Consider the following 25,452-nt stretch of genomic DNA (forward strand, 5'->3'; position numbering starts at 1 on the left):
TTCTGCTTTTGGTCAGGGTGCTGTCAGTTTCCTGGGGGTGCTGGGAAGGGCCCCCGTTTGTTGAATATTTTGGACTAGCTTACAGATAGGGAGCAAGTTCTCTCGAAAGATTTCACAGAATCCACTCAGTGGCCCGCCTGGCCCTGAGCATTTCCTGGCTCGTAACCTGTCTGAAGAGGTTTTCCACTTTCTCGTCCCGATTCTGAGAGTTCAGCCATTTCCTCCGCCTTTCCTCCCGGGTCTCCAGCTTAGCGGCCAGGCCTCTGATGGATGGTCCTGGTGTTCCTGGGTACCTGCTGCAGCTTCTCTCATCTCTGGTCAGATTGGAGCATTTCTCCTTCCGCCCTGGTGAGTCTGGCCAAAGGTTTGTCAACCTGGTTTATTCTTTCAGAAAGTAAAGTTCTGCCTTCACCCACCCTTATACTGGGAACAATGCTGTGGGGACCTCACCCGGACAGGGGCAGGGTGAGACAGGAGGGCAGAGGGCACAGCGGTGACACTGGGAATGACCCGGAAGCTACTGTGGCCATAAATACATTTTATTTCATTAGAAATGGTACTGACAGGGCCGAAGACACCCCCGGGGGAGCAGCGAGCGGTACTTCCGCCAGACTGTCAGCAGCCTGCGAATACCTGTTCTCACACAAAGCTCACAGCAAAAGGCTTCGGACACTCGACTTTTTTTTTTTCACTTTTCTTTTTTGTTATAAACACCATAGCAAATTAAAAAAAGCTGTGGAAACAGAGAAAAATATCCGAGTTCTTGATTCTGCGCGTGCGCCGCACTGTCGGCCAGCCTCACTCCACAGATGGCTCCGGCTGGCGCGGCCGCGGCGGCCCCTCCTCAGCCACCTGTGCCCCGCGGCCCCGCGGCCGGACCTCGGCACACAGCGCGGCGGTGCCAGGGCGGTAGTGGTGTGGAGTGCCCGGCGGGCACCGGCGCGTCCTCACTGGATCTGGATGGCCCCGTGCTCCAGCTGCATCTCGGGCGGGAGGCCGGGCTGCAGGGCCTCGGCGGCCTGGGGGAGAGACGCGCCCGTCACGCGGGGGCCGCGGGCCCGAGCTCACCTCCACCCGGCCCCCACCCGCCGTCGCCAGCCCGCGCAGGGGCCTCAGGACCCCCTCCGCGGGCTGTCGGTGAGGAGCAGGCCCCCGAGGGGCTCCGGCACGAGCACAGGCCACAGTGCTCCTGGGCCTCTGGCGGGCGAGCTGGGCCGACGCGGGCGCTGAGGAGTCCGCATGTTGGGGGTTCCGAGCTGCGCGGACCCTCGCTCGGACCAAAGTCCCCCCGCAGCGCAGGGGCCGCGGGGCCGGCACGGTGCTAGCTGCGGGGACTCGACCCGCCCGCCAGGCAGGACCGGGCAGAGCCGGGCGCTGAGGAGCCCCCAGGCCCCCCGGCCCGGGACAGGGCGGCGCTGTGCGCTCCTGCCTGGTCTTCCCGGCAGCGGGCGATGCGGGTCACCCGGTGACCAGGGCGGGGCACCCGGCAGGAGAGCGCCTGTGCGCCTTCACCGTCCCGGGGCAGACCGCCTTTGTGGGACCCGCGACTGAGGGTGCGGGGCGGGGCCGGGGCACGTGGGGCGGGGCCGGGGCACGTGGGGCGGGGCGGGGCACGACGTGGGCGGGGCCCGGGCGCATGGGGCGGGGCCGGGGCATGCGGGGCGGGGCCAGAATGGGCGGTGGGACCCCTGCTGCATGCTGCTGCCCCGTACTCAGAAGAAAAATGTGTATTGGGCCCCCCAGCAACAGTGCGTTGGGGAGGGCGGCTGCGCTGCAGGCGCAGACCCGTGTTCAGCATCCCATACGGTCCCTGGGCACCGCCAGGAGTGATTCCTGGGTACAAAGTCAAGAGCACCCCTGAGCCTCTCAAAACAAACAAATAAAAAGGCAAAAACAAAAGCAAAGATCGGTGTGTATGGCTGGGTGGGGCTTGCTCCACGGAAGCTGCTGCACGGAGGAGCTGGGGGCCGCACCTGCAGCTGGTGCTTGCCAAGTCCACCCCGCACAGGCGAGAACTCACACGCTCACTTCACCACACGTGTCCTGGACTTGGCCACTTGGCCCACAGGAAAACGGACCCAAAGGAGCGGGGAGGGACCGGGGCGCCGAGAGAGAAGTCTGCCCCGCTCAGGAAGAGACACAGTGGGGAGGCAGACAGATGTCAGTCCTGTCTGCTGTCCCACCCACGTGTCAGCCCCTACCCACCTGCTGTCCCACCCATGGGGGCTCCCAGCAAACAGGAGCCAGTGCAGCAGAACCGAACCGCAAGGACATGGGAGCACTGTCAGGGCCCGGCCCCCAGGGAGCTGAGCACAGCACGAGGAACCTCAGAGCTTCCCCTGAGGAGGGGCCGGCCCTGCTGGAGGACCCACCTGGGCTGCAGCCGTGTGGTCAGTCACTGGCGCCAGCTGTACGTACTGGACCTGGATGTCGCTACCTTGGAGAGGGGACCCATCCACCCCAGTGGCGGTGGGATCAGAAGAGGCCACGGCGATCAGCTGGGCACCCTGTAGCACCTGGGGGGAAAGCAGACCCAGTCAGCATGGGGTCACACTCGGGTCACCCCCCAGTCAGCATGGGGGTCACACTCGGGTCACCCCCCAGTCAGCATGGGGTCACACTCGGGGTACCCCTAGCCAGCATGGGGTCACACTCAGGTCACCCCCTAGTCAGCATGGGGTCACACTCGGGGTACCCCTAGCCAGCATGGGGTCACACTCAGGTCACCCCCTAGTCAGCATGGGGTCACACTCGGGGCAGCCCCCAGTCATCACAGGGTCATGCTCGGGGCACCCCAGTCAGCATGGGGTCACGCTTGGGGCACCCCCAGTCAGCAAAGGGTCACACTCGGGGCACCCCCGCCCCCGTTAGCACGGGGTCACGCTCGGGGCCCACCTAGTTGGCATGGGAGGTCACTCTTGGGGCACCCACCCAGTCAGCACGGGGCCCTGGACCACCAGTTGTGTCTCTCAGCTCATTCTCCCCAGAGTATTTGGATGGGCCCCTGGGTCTTCTCAGGAAGCTCACTCAGACCCCATAATGTGCGCGCGCACACACACACACACACACACACACACACACACACACACAGAGCTCCACTGGCTCAAGTGCTCAAGGAAAGGCTCGGGCCGTGTCCAGCAAGTCCGGAGGTAAGAAGTACCAAGGCCCCAGGAGAGACCCTGGGTCCACTTGAAACAGGTGAGCCCCCACGCCCCTTGCCACCTAGACTGTGCAGTCATCCCGAGACCACCCCTCCCCATATGCAGACCTCCCCGCTGAAACTTGTCTCCCGGGCCCCCAAGTTCCTGGGTCCAGCAGCCTGGCAAAGCGGGGAGGGCTTCGGGGGGCCTAAACCTCAGAACCGTTCCCTGGGGCTCCGCATTCTGTCTGTGGGAGTCACAGTCCAGAAATGATCAGCAAAATGGGCTCACACGATTCGCCCCAGGCTGCAGACAGCCCCATGGGGACAGGGCACGAGGCTCTCCGGCCTGGGGGTCAGGCCACTGGTCTCCCGGATTCTCAGGGTGCAGGTAAGACCAGGAAGGACACATGAAGCTCGTCTCCAAGCATCCGTGCTGGGCCGTCAGGCTGAAACAGCTTCTCGGGGACACTGGGAGGTGTTCCTGGGGGCAGGGGCGGGGGCGGGGCAGGCGGGGCTTGCAGAAATGGACTCAGAGCTACGACAGGGAGCGCACACACGACTCAGAGCCCAGGGCACGCACATCACAGCCCGTCAGTGGGTTTCATTACAACACGAGCCACTGGCAGCCCCGCTCACAGGACCCGTCGGGCGCGCCCTCAAAGGCCACACCAGCACGTGCCAGCTGGCATCTCCCCAGCGCCCTAAGTCCACCAGCCCGGCCAGGCCATCACCTCAGTCTCCCTGCTCTCCCGCTCAAAGCCAAGAATGGCCGAGGGGCAGGGCAGCAATGACCACCAAATGCCACCAGTGTGTCACACGGTGCATGCCGCCCATCGGGCTCCCGCGTGCTCAGGCCGGAAATCTCCAAGGGCCCGGTGGGGTTCAGACATCTGACAGTGACTGCAGGCCCAGAGCTGGGAGCTGGGGGCCGGGCGGATGGCGGCAGCTCTGCTCCTTCTCCGGGCCCTCCTAGACACTTCTCTCCTTCCTCTTCAGATCTCAAGTTAACTGACCTTCCACCATCATGCCGGTGAGCGGGGCAAGTGGTACTGACACTAGTGTGTGGGAGAGGCAGGGAAGAAAGGCCGGAGTCCACTCCGAGAGTCCCATCACTCACTCGGTCCATGTTGGTGCTGGAGATGCTGAGTCAGCAGGGGGTGGGGCAAGAGTGCACGATGGCACTGGTGCTGGTCCAGGTAACAGTGACAATCAAGACCATGGGGGCATGAGGGGGAGGGTGGCGTTCTGAGAACCGGAACTGGTGTGGGAGGCTGGAGTCCGGGATCTATCCTACAAGGGCACGCTCCCATTCCCCGCTGTGACGTCCCTAGGTCTGTCACTCGCCTCATCGATACTACACTAGGGCTGGCACAGGCGTGATGCCATCCTGGGCCTGCGGCCGCCTCTAGATCTGTGGTGCTCTGCAGGGCCCATCAGTGGGAGACCCGCTCCTAAGGCTCAGACGTTGAACGGGGTCCCAGAGACCCTCCTAGGCAATGCTTTGCTTTTAAGTGGCTGGGTCCCTGTCCGCACAGGGCGTCCCTGCCTGCCAGGCTCAGAAGTTGGTGTGAAGAACAGACCACGAGGCCCGTGGTTGCTGGCAGATCAGCACCCAAGGACATGCTATCTCTGGGCCGCAGCCACGTCCTACCTCCTGCAGAGCCCTGTGGTCCGGCTTCCCTGAGAGCAGGCGGGAGGCAGGTGCAGAGCCAGCTGAGGCTGCAGTCCTGAGCCTGGCAGGGGGCCGAGCAGGTCTGTGGCAGCGGCAGTGACGCGCCATCGGGGGAATGGCTGCTGCAGACCCACTGTCAACAGCAAGCAGGATTATCACCCTGTGTGGCAGGGTTCAGCCAGGCCAGGGAAGCAGTAAAGAGATGCCCACGACCCTGCCTGCCATCACTGTGACCCATGATCATGGCAGGGCAGGGGCAACCCAGTGACCTCCGCCGCCACCTCAACACTGTGGGGATGGAGCAGGAACTGTGGGCATAGGCCCCGGTTAGCCTGCTCATCCAAACCCACGTCAAAAATAAAGACAATTGGTTGGCGCTCTAGGACTGTGGGGAGGCAGGCCCTGCACATGGCTCGCCTGGGTTCCAGGCCCAGCACCCCACGGAGTCCCCTGAGCTCCACCAGGAGTAAGAGAGCACGGCCAGGAGTATGCCCCGCGCACCGCCAGCGATGGCCTCAAACCATCCTGCCGAGACTGAACTCTCCCCATGATGTTAGGAGGCCACTTGTTTCCCAAGGTGGCCGGGCTGGACTCCACTCCATTCCTGGGTCGGGGAGAGGAGCGAGACCCGTGGGCTTCTCGGGGCAGACTTGGTGAGAAGTGGGAGCAGAGCGATGATCTGGGATCAGGCCTCGTGTCCTCTCAGCCACGAGTGGGTGTCGTCCCTCGAGTCGCCCGAGTGGTCCCGCAGCACACGCCTCTCTGACACAGAGCTCTCCTTCACTCGAGAAACCCTGCCTGAGTCGCAGCCTCGGTCCAAAGGCTCTGCCGGGCCTTCCGTGTGTGAGCTTCCGCCTTCTCTCAACAACCAGCATGGCGGCACCTTGGTCAAGGGGCAGCCACTACCGTGTGCATGCATGCCCCGGAGTGTTCAGGCTTTTAAACGGAATCTTAGACACCACTTAGTGTCTTAGACGCACTCAGTGAGGCACGGGGGGGCCTGGCCAGGACTGCAGGGCAGCGAGTGGACGTCGCTGCTCCCTCATTAACACAGCACCACATGTACACCCCAGATGGCGTGACCAGACCTTCCTGGCTTTGTCCACTCGCGACCCCTTTGCGCCTGAAAAATACGATGTGGGTGGGCAGGTTGGCCGGGAAGGCCTGGACTCCCAGTGCAGGGCCAGTGCAGGGCCAGTGTGGGCCAGGACTCCTTGCACACTCAGACCCCGCTGGCTGCCACCAGATCCTCTGTGCCCCCAGGTGAAGCCAAAGAGTCCTGAGGCCAGATGGACTTCCTGGGACTCACCCACAGGTGCCCCCTTGGCCCGAGAGGAGCTCTGAAAGAGCTCTTGAACTGTGATGGTGTAGCTCCTCCCTCCAGCATCTTCTGATCATTGATCAAGACATAAGAGGGAAAGCGTTTACTTTCAAAAATAATTTTATTTGGGGGGACCTCCCAGCCTGCAGTTGAATGTGAGGGCCCAGGTTAGGGCCAGGCCCGGCAGTGCTGGGGTTCCTCAGGGCCCCCCATGACTGCATCAGGCAATTCCGGGGCCTACGTGGTACGAGGGATGCCAACAGTTTGGCCACATGCTGGAGAGACCAAGGCCTCCCCCTGCTCCCTCCATGGCTGCATCACTAATAATCACACCCTAAGGCCTCGGACCTGAGTGCCACTCGACCAGGCCGCTCTCAGCTCCATGCAGCAGCCACGAGTTCTCCTGGGCCCTGGTGGACACATCAGAGCTAAAGCCCAGTCAGCGCAGAGCTAGTTTGCGGCGGCCTTGGCCATGGCTGACGTGAAGAAGGCCGTGCTGCCTGACTTCATCACACCCCGACTCTCCGTCACCCCACCCTGCAGACTCCAAACTCACTCTCAGCCTCTGAGGTTGCTTCATTTGTCAGAATCTTCTGGAATCCACACGAGCTCAATACACAGCAGGATGCAGTTGGGACAGCTCACTGCCTTGTCCGTAAGGCCAGGTGCTACGCAAAAGGAAGCGGCAGCCAGGCCGCGCCGGACGCGGCCACACACCACACCCGCACACAAGTGGCCTTGACGTCAGCCCTGCTGGAGGCGGCCGCACGCCAAAATAGCCAAACTCGAGGCTTCAATGTAAGGTTGTGGGTGGGACTAGCCAGAGCTGTTCTCCCTGCAGAGAACTTCTGTCCCTACAATGCCCTTTTCTGATCGCTCAGATTCTGCTGTGGCGCCCAGACAGTCGACCCAGTCCTCAGCCCTGCACTCAGAGGGGGACCACAGAAGAGACACTTCCACAGGCCACTGGGTCGGGTGCTAGAGAGGGTGATGCAGGAGGAGGGCCCGCAGATCCGCCCTGACCGCCAGGGGCCCACATGAGGACCAGAGTCTTGGGTGGGCATGAGGAAGAGGGGGGATGCGTGTGCAGTGAGGGGTCAGACATTCGCCCAAGGGCCATGCACGTGGGCTCGTGGTGTCCTTCCCGCACAGCTCTTGCCATGCCTGCCCCCCGGGACTGGTGTGACGGTCAGAACGCCCAGGGCCACACTGCAGGATCGGGGGCAGTGAGGGGAGCCGGGTCCGTGGTAGGAGCAGCTAAGGCGCCAGGGCTGGCTCTGCCCTGTTCTCAGGGAGAGCTCCAGTGGTGCCCGTGCCTGATGCTGGCCTTTCAGGGCAGGTCTGGTGACGGCATGCCACTGACTGGGGCATTCCTCCAAGTCCAGGGACACAGTCCCTGTGTCTGTGGGGACAACAGGGTGCCCCCAAGAAATAGGGGGGACGCATTCAGGGTATTCCAAGGGGAGCGAGCACTTGGTTTAAGAGTGACAAGGACTGACTTAGCTGTAGATTCGAGATCATAACGGGTTTCATGAGAGAAGGCGGGGGGTTTCTCCAGACTCTCCCCATTACCCGGTTACAAAAGACAAGAAAACAACAATCTCCCAATTCGCCAGCAATTTTGCTCCCTCTTGAAAAGTGCACTCTGAGGGGACTGTGATGGGGCAGAGCAGCTGCCCGCGACTGTCACTCTCTGGGTGACAGTTAGGCAGGCCAGGCGCAAGCAACATCCACGGAAACCCACAGCGAAGACAGACAGGCACGGCGTGCGACCGAGTGAGCCAGAGCCCTGGGCAGGGTCAACACTCCCCCTGGCTGCCCGCTCCCTCGCAGGACAGCACCAGGTCTGCCAGTCCAGCAGAGGGCCACAGCACACTGGCAAGAAGCGAGGACAGGTGAGCGCTTACCTGCCCGTCCTGTCCGACGTGGTGGATCTGCAGGTTACCCTGCAAAACAACGAAGGGTGGGGGAGGGGCGTGAGAAGAGGCGCCCCCAGAGCTGCCGGCCCAGCCCGAGACCCCCTCCAACAGCAAGAGCGCAGAAACAGGCGGTCCCAGGCTGCCCGCTCACCTCGCTGTCCTGCGTGATCTGGACCTGCTCCCCTTGCGGCACCTGGGCGATGTGGAGATGGCCCTGAGGGATCCGCGGGAAGAGAAGACACAAAGAAGCATCAGCGGAAAATCAGCACCAGAGGAAACAAGAAGCACTCTGCAAGTGAGCACCCCCAAAGTGGCTCCAGTCGCACTGCTGGGAGCTGGGCCCCATGCATGCATGGATGAGGGCAGGCAGGCAGGCAAGCGTGCACGGGTGGTATGAGTAGGTGAGCGTGCATGGGCGGATGTGGGCAGGCGGGCAGGCATGCACAGGTGGGTGCAGGTGGTAGGCAAGCATGCACGCGTGGGTGTGGGCTGGGGGGCAAGTATGCATGAGTGGGGGCAGGCAGGCAAGCGGGCAAAGCTTGGGTGCATGTGTGAGTGCCTGTGTGAGTATGTGCATCCATGCATATGTAAATATGCCACCTGTGTGTGGGTGAGACTGAGCATACATGGGTAAGTACAGATGAGTGTGTGAAAGCTTGACTGTGCATACATGAACTAGTGTGTGAACAAATGTGAAAATGCATGGACAAATAAGAGTGAATATGAACATGCATGTGCAAATGTATGTGTGTCGTGTGTAGCATGTGTGTGCATGTGTGTGGAGCAAATGTGCATGAGTACATGCATGTGCAAGTCTGCTTGTCAGAGTGCATGCGTGTGCAAGTGAATGCATATGTGTTTGCATGAGTATGCATGTGTATATGAGTGTGCATGTGGAGTATACTGAGATGCACAAGCAAGTATGAGCATGCATGTGTGTCGAGTGTGCGTGATTGTACAAGCATGCGTGTCAGCATGTGAAGTGTGAGTGTGCATGTGAGCATTACTACATGCATATGGAACAAGTATCTGTGAGAATGAGTGTGCATATGAGCATGCATGCATGTGAGAATGCATATGCATCCATGTGGAGCAAATATGAATGTGAGCATGAGTGCGAGTGTGCATTTTAGTGTGTGAAGCAAGTGTGAGCATGTGTGCATGCATGTGGAACAAGTGTGTGAGGATGCATGTGGAGTATGTAAGCATGCATGCAGAGCAAGTGTGAGTGTGAGCATGCATGTGGCATGAATGAGCATGTATATGTGACCATGTGAAACGAGTGTGAGCATGTGTGTGGAGTGTGAGCGTGTGGAGTGTGAACATGAATGTGGAGTGTGAACATGCATGTGGAGTGTGTATGAACATGCTTGTGGAATGAGTATGAGCAAGTGATGGAGAGTAAGAATGTATGCTATGTGTCAGCATGTGAAGCAAGTGTCAGTGTTCATGTAGAATGAGTGTTCGTGTGGAGTGTGTGAGCATGAATGTGTGAGTGTGCATATGTGAGCATGTGGAGCAAGCATGAGCATGTGTGTGGAGCAAGTGTGAGTGTGTGTAGAGCTAGTGTGAGCATGTGTGCTTGCATAGTCCTGGCATAGGGGCTGCAGGGCAGCCCTGAGGGGAGCTCGGAGGCAAGATATGAGACAGCAGGAAAGAAGACAAGTGTCCAAAAGACTAGATCATGTTTCTTTTCTATATTTACGTTTTTGGTTTGGGGCCCAAACCCGTTGGTGCTCAGGAGTCACTCCTGGCAGTGCACAGGGGGACCCTACAGGGTGTTAGGGATCAAACCGGGGTCAGCCACATACAAGCAAGTGCCCTCCCCGCTGGGCCATCACTCCAGTCCCGTATTGTTTCCTTCATCCACTGTTAGCGTGGAGGACCGGCAGTCATGGACTCCAGGGAGTTTGGGGGGCCACTGGGAGGCCCCAGTAGAGCATGTGAGCAGTGACCCCATGTGTTCACTGGAGTCATGTCAGTCAAAGAAACTAGCTGCAGTAAGCACCGACAGCTGGAACCCCACTAAACTGCAGGTAGTGAGCACAGGCAGACAGGCGAGGCAGTGCCTAAGCCCCGAGAGCAGTGACTGGGACACCGTGACCTTAGTTAAGCTGTCCCTACCCAAGGGCCTGAAGGTAGACCCCCGCAGACAGCCCTGGTGCTTGAACTCTGGGCAGCCTGCACCCCACTGAGTGTCTCGGCCCCACTTTCTGGATGAGGCAGCGGGCGGGGTGGGGCGCTGCCCCCGTGTTCGAGGGGCTCCGGCCTTCACGTGGCCCTCCCAGGCAAACAGTCCCAGAGAGGACAGAGGCAAATCCTGGCTTTGGACCTGTCCCCTTCCCACAGCCCCCCTACGCTGCCCAGGAACGTACTACTTGGACCTGGCCGTCCTCGCCGATCTGGTGGATCTGGACCTGCTGGGCGTTGGCCAGGGCATAGTGCAGGGCCTGCGGCGGCGGCTGCAGCTCGCTGGCGGGCGGCGGCGTACTCAGGACGGGCTCTGCGGGGGGACGATGGGGTCAGCGCGGAGCGAGGGATGGAGCACCCCCTGCAGCTGCAGCTCACGGGGACCCCCAGCACGCAGACCTGAGGCACTGTAGGAGGACGAGGGCGGGGTCCGCCGTGAGAAGCTCTTGACGGCCAGGCTCTGGCCCCGCTGTTTCCGCCGCCAGGCCGTGCGGCACTTGGAGTCGATGCTCTGCTTGATCCGGTACCAGTCGGACTCGGTGATGCCAAATTTATAGAAGAGGTGACCTGAAGGGGTGGCCCAGCAGGCGGTCAGTCCTGGGCAGGACCAGGCCACTGTCTTCTCTGCTGCCTCCTCCCTCAAGGCCTCTGACTGACCGGCCCAGCCCCACGGAGTCGGCTGCTGTGTCCTGGCCCTGGGAAATGTAAGCTGATCACGTGGCCCAAGAACCTGGGAGGACACAGGGGAGGGGGCCCCCACTCCTAAGAGATGGTTCACGCCTTAGCACAGTACCAGGAAGAGGCAGAGCACCCCAGTGACCCTGCCGGGTTCTCCAGGGCTCAGACAGGCGCTGACACCCTCGTCACCAGAGGGAGCCCACAGGGCCCACGCCTGCTCCTGGAAGCCCAATGCCGGCACAAAGCCAAACCCGTTTCCTGCCACGGCAGGGAGTCTGCCCAACCCGGACTCTCCGTGACCCAGCCGAGCACCCACTCTGCTGGAACCCATCAGAGGAGACAGGTGAGGGGGCAGTGCCAGGAAGGGCAGACCCCTCAGTGGCTCTGGCCGCTGGGGAAATCCGGGGTGGGTTCCAGGCTGCCGTGGCCTGACTGGCATGAAGCTGCCCTCCAAAGTTCAGGGATTTAATTTAGTGACCCCAGAACCCAAATCTGAGTTGTGAGGCCATGGTCAGGGGCTGTGCATATAGCGGATTTCCCGGCCCTACCCCTGCGCACGGGGAAAGGGGCAGCACATCAGGAGTGAGAAGATGACACAGGGCCATGTGGTCTGTGACAGAAGTGACTCAAGACATCCCCACATGCTGACTCGAGGGGAAGACACTTGTTTAAAGTCGGGGCTAGAGCAATAGGACAGCGGGCAGGGCACCTGCCTTGAACACAGCCAACCCGAGTTCAATCCCCAGCACTGCATGGGGGCCTGTGTGCCAGCCCAGAGCAAGCCTGAGCACTGCCAGGCATGAACATAAAGCTCCAACGACCCCAGCAGCCAGTCCCGAGCGAACAAGCATCTGTGCCGGGATGGACACCTGGAGGCAGCAGGTGCTGTGGGGCTGGCACCCGCAGCTCAGAGAAGGCCTGGCAGAGGCGACAGGGCAGAGCTCATTCCGCAGCACTTCTCTGGGCTCAGCCCAGGGGCCGGGCACTCAGGAGGAAGAGCGCCTCTGAAACGCTTGATCCTGGTGACTTCTTGTCATGAGAAAAGATGCCGTTACCATCACAAAGCCCCACCGCAGGGCCGGGGTGACAAGTGGCCTGTAAACTGGGGCTCCGGACCCTCCGGGCAGAGAAACAAGCACCCCGCTCCCCCGCCCCCGTCCCCCCTCCCCCTGCGTCCTAAGCAAGGAGGAAGATTCAGCCCTGCACACGCCTCTGTGCTCAGCCCCCTCAGCCAAGCCCCCACTGTCCTGTGGAGGCACCACCCGACGCACTCAGCCCTTGGCATCTTAAAAGAGCTGTCCCAGGGACGGTCCCTTCAGCCACTGGCCCCGAAGGACGGGCAGCACTGTGGGAATGGCACGGACAGGCAACAGCACTGGCCTAGGGGGCGCACTAGCCAACAAGGGACATGCCCTGTGCTGATGGGTGCCATCCCAGGGAGGGGTGCCAACACCCGCCCAACCGTCACGGGTCTGGAAAAACATCTTCAGCCATGGGGGTGGGCACTGCAGGTGAGAGGCTCAGGCACAAGCTGCCCACGGCTGGCCGAGCTGCTGTCCCTCATCTCGTCCCTGGGATGTTGGGGGCCACACGGATTGCCTGCCCCACAAGCACCCTGTCAGCTCTCCCGGTCATGCGTGTTTGAGCGCGTGTCCCTGAGCCTCCTGTCTGTCCAGGATGGCACTCACGGGGTGACCACAGAGCATCCTGGGAGGGATGACTCAACATGCTCCTCGTTCAGAACCTACATGCGGTACCACCAGGGCCTGGGGCCAGTGGGGTCTTCCCGGGAGGGCGCCACACTGCCAAAGGGGCGCCTGCGGGACAAGGTCAGGGCCCAGCTCCGGCTCCTTACGAGCTGCGGTCAGGCCTCGCCAGCACCATCACCGCCACCCCTCGACATGCCCCAAACCTCTAAGGCACCAGCCCCACTCCCTAGGGGTCCCTCAGGCAGCGGCAGCCCGACACTCCGGGCACTCACAGCGGATGCCGTAGATGGTGAGGGGGTCCAGCTGCTTCTTGCCGTGCTTGCCCTGGCCAGAGAGGTTGGACACGGCCTGCACCTCGCGGTGGAACAGGTAGTCGAGCAGCGTCAGCGCCATCTTCTCGGCCGTGCGGCAGTTGGTGCTGATGTGCAGCATGTCCGAAGGGACGATGGCGCAGCGCACGCGCATCTCGGGGTTGTTCTCGTCACCCAGCCACGTGCCATTGGGATAATCCTCTGCAAGGACAGGACGGGAGGGAACGGGCAGTGTGACGGTCACTACCGTACCGCATGCATGGGTGGCTCTGCTCTGGCCACGGACACCTGCAGAACGTGTGGGCTCCGGCTGCCTGGGGCCCGGGCACAGGACCAGCACACTCAGCTGCCCTCTGGGCTGAGAGCCCGCTCCTCCTATCTTCTCAGAGTCCACTGCTTCCACCAGGACAACTCCGTGTGGACACTGGCCCCGCTCTGCCCCCAGCTCACGTGGACAGTAGTCCTGCTGCTTCCCTGGGGCCCCCTGTACCATGCACCCTCATCTCCAACCTCCACAAGTACCAGAAGCAACTGACAAGAAGCGCCGTGATCCATTCTCACTACAGGGCCCATGGGGCGTGGAGCATGGCCTGCACCTGGGCTCCCAGGAGTCAGAGGGGACATGCACCCCAGGCCCGATGTCCCAAAGTGCTCTGAGTCTGGGGGCATACAGACCCCACATCCCCTCTCCAACTCCTGGGATCCCACAGAGCGAGCAGTGTGCCGCACCCCCTGCGGGAGAAACCACTTCCCTCTGGGAAGGCCACTGGGACCCCACAACTCACAGAACACCGGGCAGCCTGGACTCCCGGCAGACTGCCAGGCCAGCCAGCACAGTGGCTGTGGGTGTGGTGACAGAGCCCCCGGGGTGGCCAGTCAGGGTGATGTCAGAGCCTGACCTCAGCTCTACTCACCTGCGGGAAGAACAGACCCCGCTAGCTGCCCATCCAGTGGGCTGGCCCCAACTTCAGGGCGGGGACCAGTCCTGACTCGGGGCTAACAGGCTAACAGTGACTCCGTATCTCAGCCGTGGCCTGTGAAGTCACTCTGCGGCCACAGGTGCAGCCTGACTAGGAAGTACAAAAGAACCCCATGACCCTACAGACAGGGCGGGTGAGGGGGACCTGAGGGTGGGGAAGCCATGTGTGTACATGTGTGTGAATGTGTGTATGCGTACAAGTGCATTTGTATGTACATGCGTAAGTGTACATGTGTGTATGCATGTGAGAGTGCATGTGAGTGTGTACACGTGTATGTGTGCTTTTGTATGCATGCAAAAGTGTGCATGCATGTGAAAGTGCATGTGTGTATATGTGTGCATGTGTGTACGCATGCAAGTGCACATGTGTGCATGAGTGTATGTGATTGCACGAATGAGTATAAGACTGTGCATGCATGTAAGAGTGCAGGGGAAGAGTTGAAATGGGGGGGAATACTGGGGATCTTGGTGGTGGAAAGTGCACTGGTGAAGGGATGGGTGTTTGATGATTATATGACCTAAGCTTAAACATGAAAGCTTTGTAGCTGTATCTCACGGTGAATAAAAAAAAAAAAGTGGGGGGAATAATAATAAAGTCAACATTCAGAATAGAATAAAAAAAAAGGTAATGTGGAGTTCATGCCCAATTCAATCAGCTTATCAATGGCTAAATAAATATCAGTACTCCTACATTGTTTTTTTAAAAAAAGAGTGCATAAGTGAGATGGCATGTGTGCATGAATGAGTGCGTTAGAGTGAGATGTGTGTGTGCATATCAAAGAGTGTGCATGAGTGCATGCTAAGTTGTGGGTGCATGTGAGAGTGAATGTGTGCTTAAGTGTGTACATGCATGTAAGAACATGTGCATGCCTAAGACTGAATTGGTACGTGTGAGTGCATATGTGCATGTAAGTGAACGTATGCATACAAGTGTGTGCATGTGAGACTGTGTGCATTAGTGAGTGTGCATGCATAAGTACATGTGCATGAGTGGTGTGTGCGTGCCTGTCAGAGTGTGTATGTGAGTGTGTCTACATGAGAGTGAGTGCCTGTGTGCATGAGTGCACATGAAAGTGTGTATGTGCGTGTGTGCGTGTGCATCTGAGAGTCCATGTGTTTTGGCCCAAGACATGCAAAGCATGTGCTCTGCTACCAAGCTACAACCCTGGCAAGGTAGATTTATTTTACTGAAGAGAATTTGGTCCAGTCCTGGCATCTGAAACTATGGAAAATTCTAGTAGCTTTATTTAAAACCTACAAGCTGGATTATAAGAAAAATAAACTTGCTTTCCGTTCCTCTTGTCTAAGCCCTGAACGGAACACGCAGCCCCCGCTGGGATGTCATAGATGCCGAAGGACTCCGCCTACTGGGCCCTGTCTGGTGGCAGCCCCCGGCGCTGTTCCAGACGGGCCCTGGGCCAGGACAAGCAGCCGGGAAAGGCCTGTGTGCGGATCACCAAGGGGCAGCTGAGCTCCTTCCTGAGGCCCAGCTCCCTACAAAACTCAGCAATTCTGGAATTACGTGAAACAGAACCTGAAAATCTACAAACCCACAGAAATCACATTCCCAACTACAAATCACGGAGGTTCCATTCACCACAGCAGGCCCTCCGTTGCTTTCACTTACAAGGCTTTTCTGGAATGGGCTTTTTATACTAATTTAGTTTTGTTTTGGATGGGATGTTTTAGGTCAGCCAATCTGTTAAAAAGATTTTACCATGAGGGGCCGGAGCGATAGCACAGCGGGTAGGGCGTTTGCCTTGCACGCGGCCGACCCGGGTTCGATCCCCGGCATCCCATATGGTCCCCCAAGCACCGCCAGGAGTAGTTCCTGAGTGCAAAGCCAGGAGTAATCCCTGAGCATCGCTGGGTGTGACCCAAAAAGCAAAAAAAAAAAAAAAAAAAAGATTTTACCATGAATGTGCAAACGTTCTGCCACGTGGAAAATCATTCAGTCTCCCTGGAGAGGGTCTGCACAGTGGGCGTGAGCCGCCTCTTCTGATATCTTTGTCCCGGCTCTCTTAGGCCCCCCGACTGTCCCCTGCTCTGCCTCCATCTGACTCTGTCCCCTGGCTCTGTCCCTTGGCTCTGTCCTCTGCTGCCTCCATCTGTGTCCCTCCAACTCTGTCCCCTACTCTGTCCCCCCATCTCTGCCCCTGTTCTGCCTCCATTTCTCTGTCCCTCTCTCTGTCCCTCTGCCTGCTCTTTGTCCCCCAGTTCTCTGTCCCAAGACTCTCCAAGCAGCCAATCTTCCCCTTCCCAGCCCCAAACCCCGTCTCCTCTCAAAAGGCATCTCCAGCACATCTGGGCCGGGGATCCTGGAGACTTCTGATGAGGGGGCACGAGGGGACAATAGTGCTTGAAGTCCCCATACAGTGCCCCCTCCTGAGTGTCAGGAGCTGCTGCCCAGGAAGGGACACAGCCACACTCCAAGCTGGGGCATGCCAGGGAGATGCCTAGCAGAGGGCCTCGGTGAGGTCACAGTGGTGATAAGCTGAGCTGGGGCTTCACCTCCTTCCAGGATGCCAGGGGACAGAAAGTCTCAGCAAGGGGGATCACCCGACACAGACGTCACCCAGGGCGACACAAACTGTCCCCTAAAGTAGGGCCTTCAGCCCGCGCCTGAACACAGCCCCCACCAAGAGCCAGCAAAAGACGACTCAGCCCTAGAGAAGCAGACTGCCCGCACCAAGGGAACCCCAGATGGACCCACTTGCCCACACTGGAGCTTCAGCTGAGCCCAGGGGACAGTCACAGGACATGAGACCAGAATAGCCCGGGGGACCGTCACAGCCCACAGGACCAGCACAGGGCATGGGACTATCACAGCCCAGAGGACCATCATAGCCTGAGGGACTGTCACAGCTCAGGGACCGTCACAGCCTGGGGGACTGTCACAGCTTGAGGGACCATCACAGCCCGGGGTACCGTCACAGCTTGAGGGACCGTCACAGCCCGGGGGGGATCGTCACAGTCCAGGGGACCGTCACAGCCTGCAGGACCATCACAGCCTGGGGGACCATCACAATCACAGCCCGGGGGGATCGTCACAGCCCAGGGAACTGTCACAGGGTCACCAGTCGACCGCTGGCATCTGCAGGTATGTCTGGCTGGAAGCAGGCAGGTGAGTGCTGTCAAGCTTCAGCTGCCGCTGGGACTCCAGAGAGAAGAGGCCCCACCTCCCGGTGGCCCAACTCTGGAGCAAGCTCAGAAGTGGGGAGTGCGGGGGAGCCCAGGAGGAAAAGCCCGTGGGGGCTGCGCTCGACACAGGCATAGCCCCGGTCTTGGCTACAGGCCAAGTCCTCGCCCAGACAGGCAGCTGGTTCCGCCATGCCAGCCTTTGAGCCCTCCTCCACGGGAGAGCGGGGTCACGGGCCTCTCTGTGCGACACCTGCACACTGCACGGGTAGCACGGCCGCACGCCGACATGCAGGTGCCACCCCAGGGCGAGGCTCTCCCGCTTCTCACCGGGGTCAGGCCTAACGGGGCAGCTGCGGGCCCTCCCATGGGGCTCCGCCACAAAGGTGCTCGGGTCGGGCTGTGACCAACGTACACCCAGGCCCTTCATCTTTCACTGGGAGGCAAAAGGCCTCCCAGGGTACTGGGCCAGGCGAGTGGACACTCAGTGCCCAGCCATACTGGGGCCCCCAGGACCACACCCAGCAGCGCTGGTGCCTGACCACTGGCCCACGAATCCTGCTGTGACCACCAGAACAAACTCATCACCCTCCACCGAGACCAACCCAACAGTGCCCACACCAGTGAGCCTGGCACCACAGGACGTTCACCCTGGGAGGGCCCAGCAGGCAGTGCCTCTGGGGAGGGACAAGCGCAGCCTCCCAGACGGACACAGACAGACCCTCCATGTGTCCAGCGGGCTGAGTCTCAGGCTCCGACACTTATGCCCAGCCGCACATGTGCACAGTGAGAAGCTGCCACGTGAAGACACCCCTCCCCCTCGTTGTCGGCCCCTGGCTGACCCAGAGTTCCCCAAAAGGGAATAAGGAGGATTCATTTCCTCTGAAGATGCCAGAGCACGAGCTCATCCCTCATGCGCTGGGGTAAGATGAGGGTAACCCTCAGCACCCCAAACACCAAGTCAAAGCAAGTACCTGGGATCCCACAACTGCTCCAGGTCTACCTGCATAGACGCAGGTGGGCAAAACAGAGATGGGCCAGAGACAGGACAGCGGGAACCCGGTTCTGTGCACAGCACCAGGAGTCAGCCCTGAGCACTGGCGGGCGTGGCCCACCCCTGCCCCGAGGGCCCATTCCAGATGGACAGAGAAACTGCCCACCCAGGGTTGTGGCAACAAGGAGGGGCGTGAGCTGCTGCCGCCACAGAAGGGCACTGGGGCCAGCGGGGCGAGGCACTGCTGGGAGCATCCCTGGGTTAGCGCTCTCTCGGTGTCAGGCACCAGTGCCAAGGCTGCACTTTAAAGTCACCCACTCCGCAACGTCTCTGGGCCAGGACACTCCAGGGTCTCCCACGGCCAGGCCAGGGTGCTGCCTGTGCCCCCACCTCTGCTCTCGGCTCTCCACTTCTCCTGGTTTCCTTTCAGTTCCCCTGGATTCTTCCTTTCTCCAGCCCCTCCTCTACCGGCCCCATGCCAGCAACTGACACCCAAGGGTGCCCAAGACAGGGTGCTTCCAGGGTCTCCAGCGGCGACAAGGCCGAGGAAGAGCCGTGGAGCCACAATCCATACTGTGTGTTAGGAAAAGGCAACAGCTCTGACGGATGCAGAAAGCCCTCCCAGGGCCCCACTAGAACGTGCCTTTCAGGCTGCAGAACCACAACCCCAGGGCAGCAGGGCCATCAGAGGCAGGGACACAGGCCAGCAACACAGCCAGGGCTGCCCCTTCCCTGGTGAGAGGAAAGGGCACAGCAATAGGGACGGGACGTCAAGGGACGGGGGAGGGACAGGCAGCGGCTCCATCCCAGCCAGGGCTCGTGAGCCAATAGCCAGCAGGTGAGAGCCGGCAGCCGGCATGTGGCGGGAACCTACCTTCCGAGTTGAGGGTGATGAGGGTGACGTTGTTCCCGATGCTCTGGCTGCCGGCCTGCCCACAGTTGGAGACGCAGTCGCTGGCCTCAGAGCCGCTCTCCCCGTCCTCATTGTGACTGTCCTCCTGGCCTGGCACCTTCACCACGATGGTGTTCTGCCGCCGCCCGGGCACTGTGCTGCAGGGAAACAAAGAAACACAGCGGGGCGTCAGCGCGGCCCCCACGTCCCCGGCCTCGGGTGGGCCCTGCCAAGTCTCGAGCTGCACAAACGGTAACAGTCTCACACCTGAAGACTCGCGAATGGGCAGAGAAAAGCAGCCTCCAGGCATGGAGACGCACCCCGGAAACAGGTCAGGAGCGGGGAACTGAGCCGGGACCCTACTAGCCCCACCACCGAGCTGCCCACGAAGGGCTCAGCCTTCCCGCTGCACCGCCCCCATCGTCCCCACGGTCAGTGCCATCCTGGGAACATACCCGACAGGTCACGTGCCACCTGCTTCCCCACACTTTCCGACCTCCCACCCAAGAGGGCGGAGGCACAGGAGCCCACCTGCATAGTCACCTGCCCACAGCACCATGCCCTGCCGAGCACGCCCAGCCCCGCTCTCATCCCCCTCGAGAGCAGGTGCACAGACACGTGACAGCAGCCCGCTGCCAGGGAGGGAGCTGGCCATGCCCGGGTCTCAGAGGATAAAGGCGTGAGGAACAGCTGTCTGGAGCTGGGGCTGCTGCCCAGCTGGGCCGGCCCCAGGCCAGGGAGTGCAGGCACAAGGCCAGCCCCAGGACAGGCACTGTGGCAGGGGTGCTACTGACTTGCTGACGACACTTTCCAGGGACTCCGCAGCCCTGCCGCACAAGGGGTCTTCCATCTTGGCTACAATGGCGTTCTGCCGGTCATTGTTGAGTATGACTGTGGTCTGGGGCACGACGCTATGGAACAAAAGAATCACAGAGAGAGAGACCTTAACAGTGGCATTCAGGAACAGCGGTCTCAGGGCCCAGCAGCATGCAGGGCTGAGACAGGCTGATTCCTGACACGGCGGACAGCTGGACTGGGGGGCCACGTGTGTCCCGAGACTCTGAAGAGTATACGACAGGCAGCCGGCCACTGGGACAGCCCTCGGAACGGCACTGCTCCCAACAACAGGGACAGGCCACCACCCAAGGGAGCCTGAGGACACGGTTACCCAGGCACTGCCCGGAGGCAGCCACCTCAGCAGGCCCAGCCCAGCAGGACAGACGTGCCTGGCCCACTGGTGCCCAAGGAGGCTGGCACCTGCAGAGACATGGGCTCCTGGGCATAGTTCTAGGGGAAACTCCACTTTCCTGCAAGACACGGGACCTGCTAGCCCTGAAGAAGGACCGGGAGGCCTCCAACAGCACCAGGAACCCCGGGAACTTGGGTATTTTTGGCGGTAAAAGCACTGACTCCCTCATTATTGTCCCAATTAACCTACTTGCTCCACTGACCTCCCAGCTCAGCCCCCCACCCCTCCTCGATCCCCAGGTCACTGAGGTGATCTCTGACCTTCCACGGACCCCTGCATTTTCCTAAGCCATGGATTCTCAGGCCAACTCAGGAGGCAATGCAGCTGTCTGGCCTTTCCCCAAAGTGCATCCTATGGGCTGCAGTGCGAGGCCCCAGACATGCTCTGACCACTCAGTGCACGAGCCACTCACAGGCTCTGTCCAGGGCACTGACAGTGGGAGAGGACTGAGGGCACTACGGCCAATGACCAAGGTCCACTGGAGATGAAGGAGCAGGGAGGGGCCACTTCATGCCGGCATCTCCACCGCCAGACTGCAGGGCAGCTGCTGCCTGTCCTTCCCTGTCCCTATGCTCGTCCGCGCACAGTGCCCACCCTAGGAGGTGCCGCTCTGCTTCCCAACACCAACCCGAGAGCAAGCATCCAGCCAGCACCACAAACGCAGTGGCCAGGGTGACCATGGTGACCGTCCAGTCTCAGGGAGAGACCGGAGCTGGCTGTGCGTGAGCACTACTTCTGCATCACACACCCGGCCCCACCCTGCCGCCCGCACGGTTCCAGCGGCCCGACTCCCTGGGGCTCTCACAGGGGAAGCTGAAGGGGACCAACAGGACACAGAAGCCCCCACCCTGTGCCGCCCAGAGCACGGCCCTCCCCCGTGGCCCCAGCGGAAACACAGAACCCTGACAAGCACTGGGGCTGTCCTGGGCCCTGGTCTGCTCAGGCCACCCAGGGCTGTGCCCTTTCCCAGCAGACGGAAAGTGCTCATCCCGCACATCGTGATGGCGGGCACCACCATCTGGCCCTGGCATCACTCACAGGCTCCCTCTCCCACAATTCTGACACACTAAGGGAACGTTCTGGAGGGGCACCAGAGCCCAAGAGTGCCCCAGCCTGGGGCAGGGTCCTGTCTGTCTGCACAGCCGGGGCCCAGCTGTGAGTCTCTCCTACTCCAGAGTCACGGCGCCTCCACGGATATGCTCACACGGGGGGCGTCTGCCTCAGAGGTCTCGGCCCCACCGCGTGAGAAGCACCCTTCCTCCACAGGGCAGCTCTGTCGTGCGCACGGCCATACGGCAGTGGCCTGGGACCCCTCCCACTCACCAGCGACCTGAGCGTTGGCCCGTTTCCTGCATAAAAGCTCTCATCCCCTCAGGTCCCTCTTCACACACACAGCCCACACGGGGCCATCTGCATCCCCACACACACACCCAGGGAGTTTAGGTGAACACAAGGGCACATGTCTGTGCTCAGGGAGTCCGTGCTCGGAGTCTGTGCTCAGGGAGTCCGTACTCGGAGTCTGTGCTCAGGGAGTCCGTGCTCGAAGTCCGTGCTCAGAGTCCATGATCACTGAGTCTGTACTCATGGGTGGGAGTCTATGCTCGCAGAGCCTGTGCTCACGGAGTCTGTACTCAGAGTCTGTGCTCAGTCTGTGCTCATGGAGTCTGTGCTCACAGAGTCTATACTCACGGAGTCTGTGCTCATAGTCTGTGCTCACGGAGTCTGTGCTCACAGAGTCCGTGCTCAAGGAGTCCGTGCTCACGGAGTCTGTGCTCACAGAGTCTGTGCTCACAGAGTCTGTGCTCACAGAGTCTGTGCTCACGGAGTCCGTGCTCACGGAGTCTGTGCTCACAGAGTCTGTGCTCATAGGAGCCTGTACTCACGGGAGCCGGCACTCGCAGAGACCCCCCCACGCCCGAGCTGAAACAGGCCAGGGCAGGAGAGCGCGCAGCAGGGGCCTGGCCACGGCCGCACTCCCTGCCTCCTTCTGCTGCTCCAAGAATCCGTCTGTGCCGAGCAGCAAGGAACCTGCACCCGGCGTCCAGGGGTGCCAGCTGGGGACCGAGTCACTGTGCTTCACCCTGCTGGCACTTCCCAGGAGGCCACAGGCTCTGACAGTGGGGCTGGCCACGCCTCAGCAAGCACCGCTCAGTCCCTGGCACGGCCCATCTCCAGGTCTGGCCTCCCCTCCCCAGGGGTGGGACGAGGCTCTACTCAGAGCCTCTCACTCAAAGGCACACCACAGCCCCGGCCACATGCACTGAAGTCACCCAGCTGAGCTCAGCTAGGCAGGAACTCGAGCACTGCCCCAGGGTAGGTGTGGCCTCTCCTCTTTCAAGACCCCATTTGTCCCTTTCATCCAAGGACAGCACCTGCTGGGCAGCAGTAGGGCACAGCTGCAGTGACCCCAGGACTAGGAGCCTGGCAGCTCAGAGGCCCTGAGGGTCTGTCTGCAGGTCTGCAGGGAAGGGGCTCCAGGCCAATGCGCAGAGCCCCTAAAGGTGCCCGAGAACATGACCAAGACCAGCGTGTCCACTCCACCAGACAGCTCAGGAGCCCGTCGGGAGAAGCCTCGCCGTGGGGCCATGCAGACGGCAGGGGGGAAGGCAGCGAGTCGAGCACTCTGGGCAACAGACTGTGGCTGAGAACTGCCCCCCCCCCCGTGGTTCCTGGGGAAGGACCCTGGACATCTGCATCCAGAATGGCAGCTGAGTGACCAGCAGGTCGCGACCCAGCTGGGGGCAGTGCCAGAGCAGATGCAAGTACCTGGCTCCCCGACTGCTGACGTGGACTGGCACGGCTGACTCAGAGCCCGTCTCACTGCATGGGGGGTGGGGACACTGTCTACAAACAGGGCCTTTCTGGCTGAAGTGACGGTGTGCACGGGGTGGGGGGGGGGTGCCGCACCTTTGGCTAGAGAAGGGCCCACCCCTCTCTTACTCTCTAAGGCAAGGAAACAGCCCAAGCCTCCCCACACCCAGGAGATGCACGGGTCACCACCGGTTTCTGCCGCTGGCCTGGGTCCCTCCCCAAACATGCTCTGGAGACACAAACTCCAGAGTGTGACTCCGACAGGGAGCGGGGCGTGGGGCTGGGGGACCAGGCAATTGTCTCTGATGCACGAGGCCGAGGCTGACAAACAGGCTGCCCCACAGGGCCAGAGCCCTGCCTCTCACGAGCACCCTGGGCTGGTGGGCTGCGCCCACCACTTGCGCCCCGCAGGTGATACTTTGTCCAAGCGAGTCCTGGAGACGCCTGACCCTCGCCTGTGCCAGCCCCCCCACCACGCACCATGCCCTCCCTGGCTCTCCGAGTTGAGCACTCAGCACTCACTGATCTGGGACCAAGGCACCGAGGGGCGGGAGAGGCCCCGCGGGCAACAAGTGTGTGGAGGACAGTGCAGATGGCAAAGGCCCATCCACCTATTGCAACTGGCACTGCCCAGTTGCCAGGACCCCCAGCCCTGCCCAGGCTCAAGGGGTCACCCCTAGTTGGAGAGCACATCAACGTGCCCACTGCAGCCCACATAAAGCAGAGCAGGTGCCCCTGCAATGGCATGTGCTCACATGGCCCCCACCTCAGCCCCGTGTTCCTGTCCACCCCAGAGCCAGCGAGGCCCACGCCACTCCAGCACCACCGAAGACTCGGCAAAGCTGAGCCTCCCTGGCCTGGAGCTTCCAGACAGCCCAGCACGACAGGCCCAGGGGAGAAGAGCGAGCCCTCATGGAAAGGACCCCGTCTGGAGTGACGGACACACGCCACAGCCCAGCAAAGCAGACAAACTGGTCAGCTGAGGCCTGGGCTCAGCTTCAGACAGGCTGAGGCCTCGGAGCTGCCCGGCAGGCTCAGTGCAAGCCAGACTCTCACTGAGGCGGCAGAGCTGCGATACCTCGCGTGTCTGAGGTACAGGGGACGGGACAGCCCGTCGGGACAGCAGGCAGAGACAGCCTGTGGGGACAGTGGCAGGGACAGCCCGGCCTCACCATCGCACTTTGTTGCAGGTCTGCGTCGCGCCCAGCGGGGAGCCTGCCACCATGGGGACCTGGATGGGGCTGTGCTGCTTATTGGTGACCAAGTCCAGCTTCTCCTCCAGCGACTTGCACGTCGCCTCCAGGGCCTGCAGCTTGGCCTCGATGCTGTCCAGTCGCAGGCATATTGTCTGGTTAATGGAATACAGGAAGGACTGGAAGGGAAAAGGTGGAGCGTCAGGAAGGGCGGGTGAGCATAGGGCTCTGCAGCCCATTTCCCGGGTGGCCGAGGCAGCAGCCTTGGTCAGGAACGGTGGCCACTCCCTTGCTCTGCTCCACGTCCCTGAAGGCCACAGCCAGCCGTGCGGCCTTTGGTGCTGGCACATGACTCGGTACCCTCACACCCAGCCCAGGAAACTATGTCCCCCACCCAAACTGACCAGGCCCCCAGCACTACAGCCCCAACAGGCAGCCTGTACAGACGGGAACGGCAAGCCTGCCCCCTGGTGGTCGCTGCAGTCACGCCGGAAAGCAACGCCAAGTTCCAAGGAACAAAGTCCACCCACTTCAAGGGATGGGACAGCCAGGACTGCCGTCCCCCTGGGCCCCAGAACCTGATGGAGGTCGGAAGCACTGGGGAGGGCACGAGCACCACAGATGTCACCAGCCGAAACATCGGGGGGATGCTCTGTGCCAGGCGGCTGAGGGCACCTGGAAATGGACCTGGGGCTCCTTTGGTCCCGCTGATGCGCCACAGTGAAGGGCAGCGAGGGGCCTGCAGCGCACAGAGAAGACCAGCCCCCAAACCCAGAGCCATGTCACTACAGGGGACAAAGCTCAGGCGCATGCCAAATGCCACCTGTGTCTCTGGGCCGCGGGGCTATCTGTTTCCCTGTGCTGTTGAGAGCGTGCCCGAACACAGCGGCCACCTCTCCGTCAGCCAGTTTCAAATCCCCCTCCACCTGGAGTCTGCACTGCCACTCTGGCAGCGCGGGAGTGGATGCCATGGGGAGTCGTGCAGGGTCCATGCCTTACTGGCAGCCTCTTCCCGTGGGTGTGACCGCCCACGTCTCACTCTAACAGGACCAGACACCAACAGTGGTCAGCCGACCCAGCTCCAGCGTTCCCGAGACCATCCAGGACACCCGCCAAGAACTTTAGCACCTGCGACAAGTGTCAGCTGCGTGGGCCGCTGTGCTCCCCACGCCCCCAGCTCAACCCACTCTGTACTGCTCCCGCTCTGCGTGCTGCTGGCTGCCCACCTCGTCACACGCGGGGCTGCCTGGGGCA

At 61.1% G+C, this 25,452-nt stretch overlaps 1 protein-coding gene across 4 annotated transcripts in view; it reads right to left on the minus strand.

Annotated features, from left to right (window-relative positions):
* Nucleotides 1–518: 518 nt before the first annotated feature.
* The window catches only part of BANP (BTG3 associated nuclear protein), a 38,035-nt gene continuing 13,101 nt past the window's right edge, over nt 519–25,452 (minus strand). For 3 of the 4 annotated variants that reach the window (XM_055145103.1, XM_055145106.1, XM_055145105.1), the window contains exons 4-13: nt 24,178–24,377; nt 19,740–19,856; nt 18,928–19,103; nt 12,904–13,143; nt 10,644–10,811; nt 10,430–10,557; nt 8,206–8,277; nt 8,043–8,081; nt 2,373–2,516; nt 519–1,019 (exon numbers count right to left, since the gene is read on the minus strand). In XM_055145103.1, the coding sequence (XP_055001078.1) occupies nt 948–1,019; nt 2,373–2,516; nt 8,043–8,081; nt 8,206–8,277; nt 10,430–10,557; nt 10,644–10,811; nt 12,904–13,143; nt 18,928–19,103; nt 19,740–19,856; nt 24,178–24,377 (1,356 nt within the window). In that variant the 3' untranslated portion in view covers nt 519–947. The remainder of the gene's footprint in view (nt 1,020–2,372; nt 2,517–8,042; nt 8,082–8,205; nt 8,278–10,429; nt 10,558–10,643; nt 10,812–12,903; nt 13,144–18,927; nt 19,104–19,739; nt 19,857–24,177; nt 24,378–25,452) is intronic. The other variant, XM_055145104.1, reaches the window with a different exon arrangement.

Source organism: Sorex araneus, chromosome 8 (assembly GCF_027595985.1).
Source record: "Sorex araneus isolate mSorAra2 chromosome 8, mSorAra2.pri, whole genome shotgun sequence".
Taxonomy (NCBI): Eukaryota; Metazoa; Chordata; class Mammalia; order Eulipotyphla; family Soricidae; genus Sorex; species Sorex araneus.